Source organism: Pempheris klunzingeri, chromosome 17 (assembly GCF_042242105.1).
Source record: "Pempheris klunzingeri isolate RE-2024b chromosome 17, fPemKlu1.hap1, whole genome shotgun sequence".
Classification (NCBI taxonomy): domain Eukaryota; kingdom Metazoa; phylum Chordata; class Actinopteri; order Acropomatiformes; family Pempheridae; genus Pempheris; species Pempheris klunzingeri.
Window position 1 is genome coordinate 19,431,738 of NC_092028.1, and position 15,686 is coordinate 19,447,423.

Below are 15,686 nucleotides of genomic sequence, written 5' to 3' on the forward strand. Positions count from 1 at the left end.
TATTTCGATAGCCCTGAAGGTGTCATCATTTTACTGACACTCTGCTCCCGCTATCAAGTGAGAGTCAACCACAACCGGCTGGAGGACATTTTGCAATGTGTTATTTGGCGAACCCTGCCGTGAACAGTGGTAAGAAGTCAAACCGTGAATACTCGGCTCCACCTGAAGTGGGGTCCACGGACCCATTAGACATTACTGAGGGGATGCTCTATTTTATAGTCCCCCTTAACCAGAGATGATGTATGTGGGACAAACTGTACAACCAGATGAAACAACCCAATATGAGCATGTATTTTCTTCATTAAGGAGCCTAAAGAACTTGAAAATATTTATTTTGATGTAGTACAGATCAAGTATCTTACTTGTTACACCTATGCCTGCCAATATCAAATATCTGTCGTGAATTATCTATGATCTTACAAAATACTTGCTGTGTAAACTGTTTGCACTTGAACATTATCCACAACCGGACACTGAGGTCAAGAATTGTTTTGACTAAGACAAAGTGACCTAAAAACAGATATACCTTCTCACTTTGTGCGGTGTGGTAGCGTAGGTGGGGCCTGCAGTGACAGCAAGACACACTTCCTCTTCCCATGGTGGTGAAAACACTGGCCAACCTCCACTCTACCAGAGGAAGATCGGCAGCAAGCTCAGAGCTGCACGCTAGTAATTTCACCCTAATAACCACAGATTTCCAGCTCCGTGACACTCGTGTCTTTATTGCTGTCTGTAGTGTGGCCTTACGAGCAGATGATGTGTGAGTGGTGTCAGTAGGGCCCTGCTTCCTTGGTGCTGGTATAGAAATGGAAGAAGATCAAGTGTCAAACAAGGATTCCTCTCAAGCCACAGGTGAGCACAAAGAATGTGATATGAAGTAATGTTGAGGAAGAGTCGCCTCTCACTTCATGTTCAGGGTGATGCCTGTTGTGATTATGTGCCTGTTGTTGGTTGATTTGCTCCCAAAGCCATTGGCCATTGAGACACAGGTTTCTTCACTTAGGATTGTGTTTAAACTGATGAATATTTTGTGATTTGCTGACATCGCCGTGGTGGCATTATGGCCTGGGTGTATGCATGTACTGTATGCACAATGTGCCTGGATATTCTTTGTCATAATGTGTCTGTTAGTGGTGCTGTGTGGGATTTTTCTAGTCAAAGGAGAATTTGTGAACTTCCTGAATGCTTTCTCCATTTTGACACCGTCTTATGTGTGACTTCTGTGTTTTTATGCATGAAATTAACATAAAATTTCATTGCCACTGGGGTGATGGTTGGTAAAACTTCACGTCTAACTAGACATTTTTTGCAATATGCTTGTGGGTTACTATTCAGGGACTTTTCTCAATCTGTCTACATTCACAAAAAATGTAAAAACGTTTGCAGTGCTTGAAAATGTTGCAGGTATACAGCAAACAAAAGTAATCATGTGTTAGTCCCTGAAGGGGAATTTGACTAGAAAACTTTGCTTTAGGTTTGATGAAACAACTCTCAACTCTCAACTCTCATTCTTACACTGAAACACTGCTGGTGTGAAAAACAAGGACTCTGTGTTCATTATGGGATGTGACACAAATTGCAAGCAGGATGTGGTTGACCAAAATGGAGACGTCTAAAAGAGAGAGACTGCATTTTCTCATTTGTCACATCTGTTGTAAATCATCAGTTTTGAACCTTTCGGTGTGGCCCCACATGGTGAAGCAGCAGTTAAATACTGCGAGTGACAAAAGGACTGAGGTTTTGTTATCAAAATGCACCACATTGTTCCTCATTGTATTTTGGCTCAGGTTCAGTCACATAACTGTTTTTCTCAGAAATGTAAAGGAAATACTGTCAGATGTGCTTACAGGAGAGGAACTAAATTTGTTAATGTATCCTTTATGTGTTTTACCTCAAGTATATTATTGTGTTTACATGAGGCATTTAGCTGGCGCCTTTTGTTGAGCGGCTAAGAAGTAGTGCAGAATGAATTCCTGTAAGCTTCAATAACCATATTACCACCATGGCAAGGAACCACTAGAAAGCAGGTCAGAGCTGCGTGATGCATTCGTCACCCCAACCTGCATATTTCTGTATCTCTTTGTGCATTATCAAAGAAAAAAGAAACATAGTTCAGGCATCTTATGAACTGTTTATATATATTCTGAATTTAACGGCCTCTTCGTTTTTTTTTAAAAGACTGGCCTTAACGTTTACACACTTCTGTTCATAGAAAGACAATCTTTGTGTTTTGTTGAGAGTCAACATGCGGTCTGTGTTCGATGAAGAGGATCACGTTTCAGGATCTCAACATGACAAAGATGAATATAATGAATTGTAGGACCGTCTTATCATTTCATGTATCTTAACTTTTCCGTCTCTCATTTCAGATGTGAAGAAGGTGCATCGTAAATCTGAGACCAAGCGATACAGTGAGATCTTCAGAGACTTTGACAATCTTGATTTATCTTTAGTCTCTTCGTAAGTACCATACATTTCACAAGCAGTGCTGCCATGTGTTTTTCTTATATGCTTGTTTAGTTTGGCCTGACTACTGTGATGGAAAACACTGTAGTATATCAAAATCAGACTATTATATATTAAATTATACTGTATATGTCATGTATATATATATATATTTCATAATAATTTGATTATTTCTTGAAGCTTTAGCAATATTGTCTTCATTACATTTAATGTAATAAAGCCATTTGAACTGAATTGAACTGAATTAGATTGAGGTGTCGTTCAAAGATGCTGTAAGCTTGATTGATTGTAGGAACACATACAGTGTTAAACTACTATATTTAGATATATTTGTCAGCTCAAAGCCATAACCCATCAACATGATCTCAGCCACTTACTCTCATGATATGAGGTAAAAAAAAAAAGCTTAATCAATGCTATTCAACAATGTCATGTCTCTTTTCTGTGCTAATTTTATGACAACCACTGAAACTACTGGCACATCTGCCCAAACATCACAGCATTTGTTTGAAGTGGCATTGAACAAACACAACATATGAATATTGCCAAGTGGAGGCTCAGAAGAGTAAATTGGTATGTGCCGGACTTAAAAATGTACTTTAAGAGAAGTTCTGTTTTAAACTCAGGCTCTATTTTTACATATTCTAACTTCCCAATGATTGGTAGGCACGAAAACCTTTGCAGTTGATCCAGAAGTTCGCCTCCACCAGCAGCTGAGAACAGACGGTGAATGAACTACAACAGCTTTAATGTAATCTTCCAAGAAAACTGCAGCAGACCAGAGTACATCCACTAAAAATGCTTGTTTTTGTTGCTGACAGGCTCTGATTGTTATGTGAGTTTGCTTCATGGCTTCAGGGAGAGACCTGTAAGTTTGTTTAACCCACCAGACTCCCTTGACAAAAACGGTAATTTACCTCCTGCAGAACACGCTAGTGTCTGATCTATTGCTGCATCAGTCTGTTGGATGGGTTGGCTCTGAATTAACCATTTTAAACACCAAAGTCACACAATCTAGACCAGCAAATCTCGTGCAAAATTATCACTTTTGTCAATGGAGTCTGGTGGCTTTGCATGGGGCAATATAATGGCTATTTCTGGTGAAATGAAAAGGCACTTCAAAGTCTATCTCTGTAGAGATACTTTCTGTAATGTTGTCAGACACTTCGAGTGACAATCTCAGCCTGTCAGTGCCAAAAACAAATACTTTTAGTGGATGTACTTTGATCTGGAGCAATTGTCCCAAAGTATTACATTACAGTCATTGTAGCTCGCTCACTGCTCGTCCTCGGCTGTCAGTTAAGGCTACAGGACCAGTTCCAAAGGTTGTTGTACCAACCAGTCATTTCAAACCCAAAATACATACAAATAATGGAGCTCAGGTTTAAAAACAATGGAATGATAATTTAAGGATTTGTTGTTTAATCCTAATCAGCCCAACAACTCAGTATGTGCAGTTAGTGTGTTGCCTGCACACTAACTGCAGACGTGCACATGGAAACATAGCGGCAGGTAAATGGAGCGTTTGTTTTTATAAGTACTGCTATTTGACTACACATGCTTCTATCTCAATACATTATTTGTGTGTTCAGTGCAGGGGAGGATCTGCTGGCAGACATTGACTCAGAGTCCATCTCAGACTCCATCGCTGCAGAAAGCACAGAGCAGCGCGACGTGTCCGTAAGGAATCATCACCTAGTTCTTGATTAAATTGATTGAAGACTAAAAAATGATGTTTGTTAGTTACAGGATGTTGTTGTTTGTGTTGTTGAAGCTTGTTGTTGAAGTGGCATTAATGATGTTTTTTCTACAACAGTCTGAAGATACAGTTTGTCCACAAAAAGGTGCTGAGACAGATGAAGCAGATGGAAACCAATCAGGTATGATTTGTGTGTGAGAGAGAAACAGAGGGAGAACAAAGAGGGTGTGGAGATGTGTGTATGATCTGATGTGTGGGTTAGTGTATGTCCAGTTTATATAAAATGTGAAGTCCCGTCCACAAGGAATCAATAACAGGCCCCTTTAAACTGGACGCCACTACTAGTCTGTGAATTAGATTGTTTATAGGGTTTTGTTTCGCTGCTTTAATCGCTTTAAGATACTCTGTGACTGACATCTGACATCCCGACACATCATGAGTAATGAGCTGCTGTCTGTCTGTCACACTTAATAGAGTATCTTCTTTAATCTTTACTTGTTTTCTTGCAATTAGCCCTGAGTTTTAATTGCCCTGTTGTAACAAGATTAGGATAAAGAGAGAGGATTAAAGCACGAGACAGCTGCTTCCAGTTCTTACCTTAGACACGAACGTAAGACACAGAGGTCTACAGAAAAAGGAGGAGTCGGTGTTTTGCAGACATTTGTGTTAAATACAAGGGAGACGGAGAAAAATACTAGTTGTGCTCACAGTCCAAACAGCTCCAACCCCAAGGAGTTTGACTCAAACTACAGGTCACAGCACACATGAAGAGAAATTACAGAGAGACTGTTCTGAGAGACGCTTTTGGTCAAACGTATCTGCAGTCACTGATGCTCTATCCTGTTTAATGTCCCTGTCATAAATCAGTTCTTTAGGCACCGAGCACATGACCAGAACATGCTCTTTGGTAATCTGGCTGCATGTGTTCCCACTGGTTGGGACTGGATGCCCATCAGGTCCTTAACCCCCCGCTGTGTCACACACCAGGAGGTAAACCTCACTCTGTGCTCCTCTGAAGCCTGTCACTCTGCAATCTGGACCTGACTAGGATAATCCCCAATCCAAGTGCGGGAGGCCATAACCATAGGGCAGCACAGAAGCTGCTTGGAGGCTGATTTCTGAAAGTGCTCAGAGCTCTTCCTGAAAACAAAACACAGAGAGGAAAGGCTAAGGGAAGGCAGCTTTGGCACACAATCTGGCCACAAATCCATCCGTCTCCTGGAACTGCCTGTTTTCTTTTTAATTTTTGTGTATTTTGCTTGAAGACCGAGAAGAAAGCATCGCCCTGTTTGGATTTATAACTCACTCTAACTGGATCTGGCGTGCACACGAACAGAGCAAAAATAAAATCTGCATGTCTGAGTGAGGAACTTGAAAGAGAAGTTGCTGCACTCTTGCGGGCGAGCATTGCAGAGTGCTTGGAGCTGTATTGTTGACGGTTAGAAGAAGTGAAAGTCCCGGTAGGCTACCGCTTCTGTGCTTTAACCTGCAGTTACAGGAGAAAATTAAGATGTGTTGTGATAGATTTTGACATTTATTTGCAAACATTGTGCTAGAAGTGGAGCACAGAGAGAAAGAGGAAAAGAGAAAGCGGTGTGGGGAGCGTTGGCCAGAGCACGTGATCGTCACTCATACGTCATCCGCTCTTTGCTGGTGTAAGTCACAGAGGAAGATGTGGTTGTCATATCAACGGCCCGCTTGCCTGACCGCAGTGGGATTGTGACATGTCTAATACTGCACGCTGGCACTGAGCAGTGTTGGTGGCTCTGCAGCTGTTTGTATCTGACTGGAAGTGAACAGGTGTGAGAGGGAGGGGCCGGGCAGAGAGAGGAAGTTATTTAGCTAAAGCTGTTTGTCTTTGGTCTCTAGAAGCCCTCCTCCCTCAGATTACATCCCCTTTGTGTCAGCTGGGACCATTAGGATTGATTAAAGAGAATTTTGCCAAACAACAACAGTAGACATCCATTGTGTTTACATGGAAGAGATTCGTCAGCGAGCTGAGACCTACTGGAAATCACAGGACCTTTATTCTGAGGAGCAGCTATGACTTGCCGTATGCAGTCATTGTTTCCTGTTTTGGGTTTGTTCACACTTTTTTTAAAGTGACATTGGATTTTTTATCATCTTTACTTTGTTTGATCTGAAGTCTAGGAGCCGGTGGGGTTGGGAGTGTTACTCTAGAGGGTAGATTGGTGTTTCTTTGAGGCTGAAAGCTATTTGAGTCGTCCAGGAGAGAGACAAGCTGCGGAGTGTAGTCCAATGGACACTGTGTGAGCCCTGGGTACAGCTCCAAGTGTCTGGAGCCTGCAGTGATGCTGATGTACTCCCTCTCAGCCCAGGAAGCAGACCTGGCCCTCTGTCGCTGTGAGGATGGAGTGGAGACAGCGATGCAGTATGCTAAGATGTGGTGCCGCTACGCCAAAGACCTCCTGGCTTGGATGGAGAAGAGAATCAGCTTGGGTAAGGGCACATACAGATAACGGTAATGTCACATGCAAATTCTTTTAATATCGTATCTATACAGCCTCTATCAAGGCAGTCAAGGTGTCGGCCATGTTAATGCATTTGGATATAAACTGCACTCAAATGCACATATAGATAGGGAACTTACAAAATGCAAGTATGCTGTCTCTACAACAGATTTTCCAGAGCATGAAAATCCTCTTAACCACTATGCAGTTACTAGTCTTAGAAAAAAGAGCCTCTACTTCTATACAGTATATTTCTTATAGAGATAAACCCATTATTTATTGATTAAAGAAGATTTCTAAACTTGATTCAAGATAAGGCAATAAGGTATAAGAACAATGAATGGTAAAAATTCATCAATCAATCAAAGATATACAGATGCCTACAAATATAACAATATAAAAACATAATAGAAATATATAACAATAATCTAAAAATATATAAATACATTTGGGGTTATAGTTATTGTTGGAAATGAGGAACAAGAAACACACCTATTTCTAGTTGTCTAAAAAGGATTAAAGGGAAGATTAGCCGGGCAGAGCAGGGCAATAAAGGACACGGGGTGCCTTTGGAGCACATAGGCAGTGACAACTCTTGTGTCAGCCTGCACAGGTTTCTTGTGTCCAGGCAAGGACGCCATTAACGCAAGTCTGTTGGCAGCAATCGAAATGTAAATCGACAGGAGAGTCGCCCTACTCAGCAGCTTGAGGGGTGTGTTAGGCAATAGGGCGGAGCTCAGTCTGAAACTATTGCACTTTATACATAGTAGAGCAACAGTGTCAACAGAGGCCCCTAATAGCAACAGTTTAGTGTCCGTTTTTAAGAAGAGCAGACAAATTGAGAACCGGTGTCTCATAAGTGTTAGTATCAGGTTATTATGCATAATTCTAAAGTAATGTGGGCAAAATTATGTCACCGAGTTTGTCACAAGTGGAGCTCCAAGCATCATATGGAGGATTCACACTAATACTGTCATTCCAGTTCTGCTTGTCTTCTGGCTTTGTTTATGTGCAGTGTCTTGTAAGTAATGTATGCTGAAGATATAATACTTTGACTTCTGTTGACAGAGCAAGAATTTGCAAAAAACGTAATGAAGACAGCTGAAGGAGCAAAAGCCAACGTGGCACAGCAGGTACAGCTTTGTTTACTGGATGTACCAAAGAAAAAGTCTTAGTGATGATCACAATGCGCTGTAGTGTGTGGCGAAGCTTTCTAAAGTTATTCTCGCCTTTGTAGGAAATGATGCCCCTGCAGTACATCTACACAATGGCACTAGAGCAAGACATCAAGAACAGTGTGACCTCTCGAAAGACTTCTGAACTGCTGCAAAACCGCTGTTATCAAGTATAGAAGTCCACACACACACACAAAAGAATGAAAGTTTCAGTAAACCAGTAAAACCTCTGGCAGTGACTTTGTGTTTTAATCCAGTATCTCTGTCTCAAAGGCCTTGGCTGCCAAGAGGAATGAGATTGACAAGTGGCGCAGAGAGTTTAAAGAGCAGTGGGCAAAGGAACAAAGGAAGATGGTAAGGAATAAGGAATCTTGTTTGTGGTTCAGCTTAGTACTATATTACTATACTAATCTTCTCAGATTTAAGACTGAGTGGATGCCTGAACAAGCATCTAAAGCAAAATATTTCCCTGTGTGACATGATCTGAGCCTGATACCTGCTGAAAACATGTTAGACTGCAGATGACCCTCACAATAAAAACAAACTCATCTGTGTTTTTTTTCCCTTGCTTGTAGAATGAATCAGTGACAGCTCTTAAAAAGGCTCGTCAGCAATACTTCCAGCGCTGTGATGAGCTAGAAAAAGCTAAAGCTATCTCTGCTAAAGCTGTGGACGACACCACTGGAATCAAAACACTGGACAAGAGGCGGAAGTCCAAGGATGAAGCCCAGACTAAGGTAAATAATTAATAATGAATGATAATTAATGCACTACAGAAATGCAACTCCAGCACATTTTGCACACCACATAAATACAATATATAATCATTTTTCTCCTAATGTGTTCATGAGATGAAGATTTGTGATAGTTTAGCAGCTCACAGGTCTTCTCTCTGTCTCCTCCAGGTGCTGGAGGCAGAACTTCTGTACAGACAGTGTGTGAGTGACGCCAGGATCCACCAGGATGAGCTAGTGAAGGCCAAAGAGAGAATTATTTCCCATATTCGCAAGCTGATCTGTCAAGGAGACACTGTGCTGAAGGAGGTTGGTGTGGAATCGAGACAACTAAGCATCTGCCTTCCTGTCAGCGTGCTTCTAAATAGGTTGTTCAGCGCAGCTTTGCGGACTACTTCAACACTGCTTTATGGTTTCATACTTCTATAATAGACAAACAAAGGCTTTGCTCTTGTTTTACTGCATTAAAAACAGCATTTTAGAATTAGTTTTGTCGGGAGATTGCCTCCGCTAACAATGATGTTGATTTGAAAAAAGGAAATCAATAAGCTAAACAGTATTCTGACATTGCATATTATGCTCATGCAATTATTGGTTGATAGATTAACACAGCAAAATCACGGCTTTGTCTCCCCCATCTTGTGTCTTCTCTGCATCAGGCCACAGTCAACATGTTTTACTTCCAGCGGCAGCAGACAGAGCCTGTTCCCCTCGGCTATCACAACCTGGAGTTGACATGCAGGTCCCTGGAGCCTGGTGAGCCCTACCTGCTCTACATCCTCAGCAAGCGTCGCCCTGAACAGCCTCTCCAAGTGTTTACCTTCCAGGAGTATGTTCATCAGGGCAAAGGGTACGACAAAGTGTCCAAAGACTGTCTCTGCTGTCACTTTGCTTGTGCTACTTTCTGTGGGTATCAAAAGTGTATGTAGCTTTTCAAAGATAAAATAAATCCAGACGATGATAATCAGTATTAAGTGCAAGCATAAAGGTAGAAAAAAAAATGTAGACACGTTAGATGTATGAGTGGTCGACTCATTAAATAGTTGGTGCAAGGAGTAAACCCAGAGTAGCACTGAATGACTTATTTGCTGAGATGTTTTAGTTAAATCAATTAAAATGGGATAAAGTCAGGAAAATAATGTCATGTCCACACAGTATGACATTTGAATGTACTTCTACTACATCTATGTTCATTAAAATGTTTGTTACAATCATTATTTGACAGAAACAAACGAAAAACCAGCAACCCTCTCAGCACCCTGCAGGACTCTTCACCTATGACTGATGATACCTCTTACAGGCGGCCCAGCGATGGCAGTAAGTAACAGACAAATTATCCACTTTCATTTGATTTTACTTTTCTAATGTGCTCTTTGAACTTCAGGGAAGACAGGGTACAGTGACAGTGAGAGTATTGGAGGCAGTCTGGAGTCTCTGTCCAGCCCTGGTAAGCACAAGCCGTCATTTGTTTCCTTTTCTTTCTCTTGCGTAGGAAAGCTTTGCAAAAAATTAACCCGTTTGATTTCCCCTCTGCTGTGTCTCTGCTCTATGGGATATGCATAACTGAAGCTCACACTAACAGGAGGCTGCCTAAAACCGCATCCACGCTGACAGTGTCATCGGATGACCTGGACGATCGTGATATGGCATCAGAATCAGGTGTGTTACTTTCTTTTCATGCTTCCATGAACACAATACTTCTCTTGACCTATAACCGACCTATGAATATAATGAGCTGCTTCTATCCCCAGAGTACATCGAGGTTCAGCCAGTCAAAGTGCTTCCACGAGCTGCACTGACACACAGACTCAGGAAGATGAAGAGCAAGATGGTCAAATGCAAACAGTGTGACAACTACATTGTTGTCAATGGGGTTGAATGTGAGGAGGTACGATGCCAAATAGGAAATATAAACAGTGATTAAAGATGAACAGCAGAGCATGAATGGTGTTGAGCCCGGACTGTTAATGTTAATGTTAATGCTAATGTCCTGTACCTGTCCCACCTTTAGTGTGGGCTGGCTTTGCACAGGAGGTGCATGGAGGTGTGTCAGCAGGAGTGTGATCAAAGAAAGGGGACTGTGTTCGGAGTGGACCTTTCTCTGCTGCCACGTGACAGGCCAGACGAAGTGCCCTTCATGGTGGTGCTCTGCACGTCTGAGATTGAAAGCCGAGCTCTGTCTGTCCAGGTATTATTTACTATTGTGCTGACTACGGAGAAAAAGAGTGTCATGTGTTGGCCATGGTCTGACGATTGTTTCCTGCTTTTGTTTTTCTCTGAGGGGGTGTATCGCGTGAGTGGGTCCAAGCCTCGCATCCAGAAGCTCTGTCAGGCCTTTGAGATGCTAAAGGAGCAGGTGGACCTCTCTGACCTCTCACCGCACGACATCACTTCGATTCTTAAGCACTTCTTTAAGGAGGTACAGGAGCCATTGCCAAATGAACTGTACTGATACAATAAGGCTGATTATAAGAGGAGTTAGTGTCAGAGCAAAGATCTGCCACAGCTTTTCTCTGTGTAACCTCTTGATTCCTTGTTCTCCTGCAGCTCCCAGAGCCTTTGCTTACCTTTGACCTATACAACTACTTCATCGCGGTAGGAAAAACCATCCAGCACCTGAATGAAAGGGTTCCACCACCAGACACTAACGAGATCATGGAGATTATTCACAACTTACAAGAACTACTACAGAAGCTCCCTCTGTATTGCTATAGCACCTTGCAGCACCTGATGTCTCACCTGCAAAAGTAAGCCTGTAGCTGGGTTACAGAACTCTATAGTTACCCAACCCAGTTTTACCAAACTTGCCCTGTAGGTTTCTTTTGAATTTTCTTGAATCTTTCCTTGAGTTTGTCTGCTCTTTGTCTTCGCAGAGTTTCAGAGAACTGCGAGAACAAGATGTCCCCAGGCAATCTGGGTATTGTATTTGGGCCAACACTACTGCGCCCTTTTGTGTCTACGGACATGCCGATGATTGCCCTGCTGGAGACCAGTTACCAGGCCGCGCTCATTGAGTTCTTCATCACACACCATGACAAGGTTTTTGGCCTTCAGCAGAGACCCAACACGCCCCCTCCCCCAGTCCCCACTGCACCTCTTCCAGACACCCCTCCCAGAGCTTCCTGTACCCTGGACGGGGAAGTTCACCCCAGCACTGAACGTGAAACCTCCTTCAGAGAGCGGCCACAATCATTAGAGGTCAGTATATTATTCAGCTCAAACGCAGACTTAGAGGTTGCTGCTGTATTTTCATAGTAGCATTTGACTGCTACCAAAAAGGATCAGTGGTACTTGTTTGGCATCCACAGAGGGCAGAGTGAGTTTGAACCTGCGTGCCAGGAAAAGTATTCCTGAGTAATTTACTTAGCACCTGGCACCTCAACCTCATGTTTATTCTGTCAGGATTAACGCGCAGAACAGGTGCTGCATTTCTACTGCTCGCTGGGCTCTGACTTACACGGCCTTTCTGTCAGCCTTTACTTTCTAGACATTTCACCACTACTGCTCATAAACAAAAGAGTTTGCTTCGCTGTGGTCATTCACAGCGGCTGCACCAGGTGGCTTAGCAGAACAGAGCTGTCCTTCAGGAGGGTAATACTGGGGGCTACTTCATTTCACAGTTAAAATTGTCCTGGACGAGGTTTGAATTCGTACCTGATAATACGAGGGTCAGACTCACATACTGTAGCGCGGCAGTATTTCTGTGAAAACCTGCAGAAACCCACCACTCAATTTGTGTCATTTCAGCAGAGTCGAACAATCAAGAGAGAGTCAAGCGAGGGTTATATATCTGACAAGTCTTCATCCAATGAGGCAGTGGACCAGCTCAGCCTTGAAGCCACTGAGAGAGCAGGTAGGCGGGATGTAGCGACAGAGCAGTTACTGACTAGACCAGGTGAATGAGATAACGATAGACTGTGTTGATGTTGTGTGTCGTTGATTGATGTTGTGGTTTTAGTTGTTGATATAATGAGTTACTGTGTCAGCTTATAACTTTGCTGCTCATGGACACATTTTAATTAATCCTGTAGAAGATCTTTCAGGCATTACACACAGCTCCCAGGTTGTTTACTTAATTTCTCAGACAGGTGGTTTGTTCTAACTCATGCTTACTCAGTATCTACCTCAGAGCGCCTCAAGTGCCTGGCTTTTTCTCATTTTCAACATTTCCTCCAGTTATTTTTAGAAACACGGCTTCCATTTTTTTCGCTGATGCCATCTAGTTGGATCTGTCTGTAAAACTGGGTGTGATTGCTGAGCTGTTGTCAGGGATTGTGTTGACTAAAATATGCAGTTGCTGTGTGATTTTAACCCCTATGTTGATGACCTGATAGTCTGACTTGTGTCAGAGACCTCAGTGTCGCTCGTCTTGGTTCAATTTTGACAAACAAACTTGTAAAATGAGGACGTACTTTTTTTCTTGCTTCCCGGTAGTCTGATGTTTCATTTCTTCTTTGCTTGCTTTGCTCTTGCTGCTCTTCTCTGTGGCTTCTGCCAGTGATGAAATGTCACAAAGAGCATTTAATCAAGTACTGTACTTAAGTACAGTTATGAGGTGCTCGTACTTTACTTGAGTAATTCCATTTCATGCTACTTTCTACTTATATTTCCCAACATTTGTATTTTACACTTTTTACTTTTTACATGAAAAAACATATATTATTCCTATATGATATGATGCAGTACTGCACTATAAATCTACCCAGCAGTAAACAAAGTATGCAATATTAAAATGCTCTGACATGTATTTGTTATATATATATATTCTCAGTATAATGTAACACTGTGAATGGAGCCTTTCTGCATAATATTACTGCATGATACTTTAAGTACATTTTGCTGATGATACTTTTGTACTTTTACTAAGTAACATTGTGAATTCAGGCCTTTTATTTGTAACAGAGCATTTTTAGGCTGCAGTATTATTACTTTTACTTAATGCTGAGTACTTCTTCCACCACTGGTTACAACAGCAAGCAGCTTCAAGGCTTTTATTCACAACTACACACATGAATACATCAACCTCAAATGGGGAACGGTAGTATAAATAGTAAATGAGTGCAGGGTGTAGTCGCAGTGTGCACTTTAGACTTTCCAGAGGAACTCCGTATGAATGTTTAAAAGGTTTCAGTCAAGGTGCTGCTGACTGTTGTAACCCTAACCCATGTTCAGGTTCTGTGTAATATGCAGAGAAAGCCAGGGTTGTTATAATCAGTAGCCTGAGCTTGTATTACTTTTATGAATCACGTGCTTGTTCTCCCTCTTCTATCTCAGTCCTGGCTATGAGAGGAGCATCGAGCGATCCTCAGGGTGAGCTGGTGGGGGAACCAGATTTGGGCACCCAGCCACATTATCGCTTCACCAGACAACCTGTGAAGTATTACCGACATCATAACACAGGCACCCGACACCCTAACCCAGGTCTTGCATCCAGACAGCCTGCAACTCCGGCGAGGGGCCATCCAGGCAGTGCAGACAGCAGCCGGAGCTCCTCTCCAGAGCCAGGGACACAGAGACTTTCCCAAAACTTAGACGTCCACTGTGAGAACACCTGCCGGCCCCATCAGGCCACCATTGCCGTGGAAAGTAAAGTGGATGTCCCACTGAGCCCCCGCGAGGTTGTGCAGTACATGCTGGGACTGGACTCAGCTGCAACTGCGGCACCACCTTGTGCAACACAGCAACCCTCTCAGGAAGACGTGGCGGCTGGGGGTCAAGCTGATGTGAACATAAATCTGCAGAGTCGGGCTCTGTGTCAGTCACCGAAGACACTCCCTGTCGAGCACAACCTGAGCTCACCAGCTCAGAAGATCCTGTCTGGCCTGAAGCTCAGACGCAGCCACTCAGGGAAGGACGAGCAGCTCTTTGTCTGAGGAGGAATCTCTAGAAATCTCCAGGCAGTTCACTGGACTATGCACACATGCACACACACACACACACACACACTGGAGGATGTAAAATCAATAATATCACCTTTATTAACTGCTAATACGATCAAGATGCTCCTGCTGTTTTCATGAATTAAATGTTCCCATCTTTTACACACAAAATAAACTCACACCCAGTTTAAAAGTTCAGGCCTGCAGCCTTATTACCACTAATCCTCTTTAAGGGTTTGATCTGTTGACCATCCGGCTGCCTGATACTGAGAGCAGACAAAAAGGGTGTGAACATATTTATCAGTTTTTAACATTTGTAGGGTATTTGAATGCAACAATCAGGGGGTTCGAGAGAGCAGGTTAAGAGACGCATTTTAGCACATAGGAAGTTCTTTCAGGTTGTGTCCCAAACAAACTATAATGAAAATCTCAAAAATACAAATGCCATCAAGTGTTGTATCTTTATCACGATTTTGTTATCTATTCATTGTGCTTTTTTTAAAAAATGTTTTAGCCTCCTGGGGAAAATGTTTGTAGTACAGGAAGAAAGATCTGCCTTCACTGGTGTGATGCAGCTATCTTAAGGCTGTTTCACGCACCTTTCCTGTTTTGACACAAGGGGGCGGTCTTCTCCTAGTGTGTGGAGAAAACATGCCAGACACAATGGTAGAGGGGCAATAAACCACTTATTTCTAATCATATGTTTTGAGGTGTCACTTTTCCTACTTCCACATCAGACTTTTTAAATCCTGGAACCTGTTTCAGGTTAGAGCAACGCCATGTAAAGTCCGGCAACATTTCCTGCTGCTTCTAGATGAATTCCAACTGTGATCTAACTGCTCTCATCTTCATTTGCCTTTGTCCTTGTGATAACATTTCACCAGAATCAGCGAGCATGTAAAAACATCATTAGGATCACGGTGGATCGTTTCCCATGTGGAGGGGGACTAAAGCCTTCACGTATGATCTGTGCCCTTTAAAGTCTCCGCCTGTAACACCGAACACAAATGCAACACATCATCCTCATCTGAGTTATCAATAGGCTGCATCATCGCTCATCTCCCCCCCCCCCCCCTTATCATCTTCCGTACCTTCTCCCTTCCTCCCTCCCTCCCTCCCTGTCTGTCCATCTCCTCCCTCTGCGCCTTTTTACGCACAAAACAAGTCAGAGCGCACACACGGCTGGCGGAGAAAACAGCAGAGACAATAGACAATAGTTTGGGTCATCATGGTATTTGGATTTTTACCGTAGGCAGCACGCG

The 15,686-nt window shown here is 42.7% G+C and overlaps 1 protein-coding gene across 1 annotated transcript; it reads left to right on the forward strand.

Moving 5' to 3' along the window:
* Positions 1-715: 715 nt before the first annotated feature.
* gmip (GEM interacting protein) lies at positions 716-15,125 on the forward strand. Its single transcript, XM_070848264.1, has 21 exons — positions 716-852; positions 2,370-2,460; positions 4,059-4,146; positions 4,283-4,346; positions 6,500-6,625; positions 7,705-7,769; positions 7,874-7,981; positions 8,085-8,165; positions 8,387-8,548; positions 8,717-8,854; positions 9,205-9,395; positions 9,771-9,862; positions 9,930-9,992; positions 10,115-10,204; positions 10,297-10,433; positions 10,557-10,733; positions 10,827-10,964; positions 11,093-11,292; positions 11,419-11,743; positions 12,296-12,398; positions 13,820-15,125. Exons 1-21 carry the CDS (start codon positions 807-809, stop codon positions 14,416-14,418), a joined length of 3,084 nt encoding a protein of 1,027 aa, XP_070704365.1. The 5' UTR covers positions 716-806; the 3' UTR covers positions 14,419-15,125.
* The last annotated feature ends 561 nt before the right edge of the window (positions 15,126-15,686 follow it).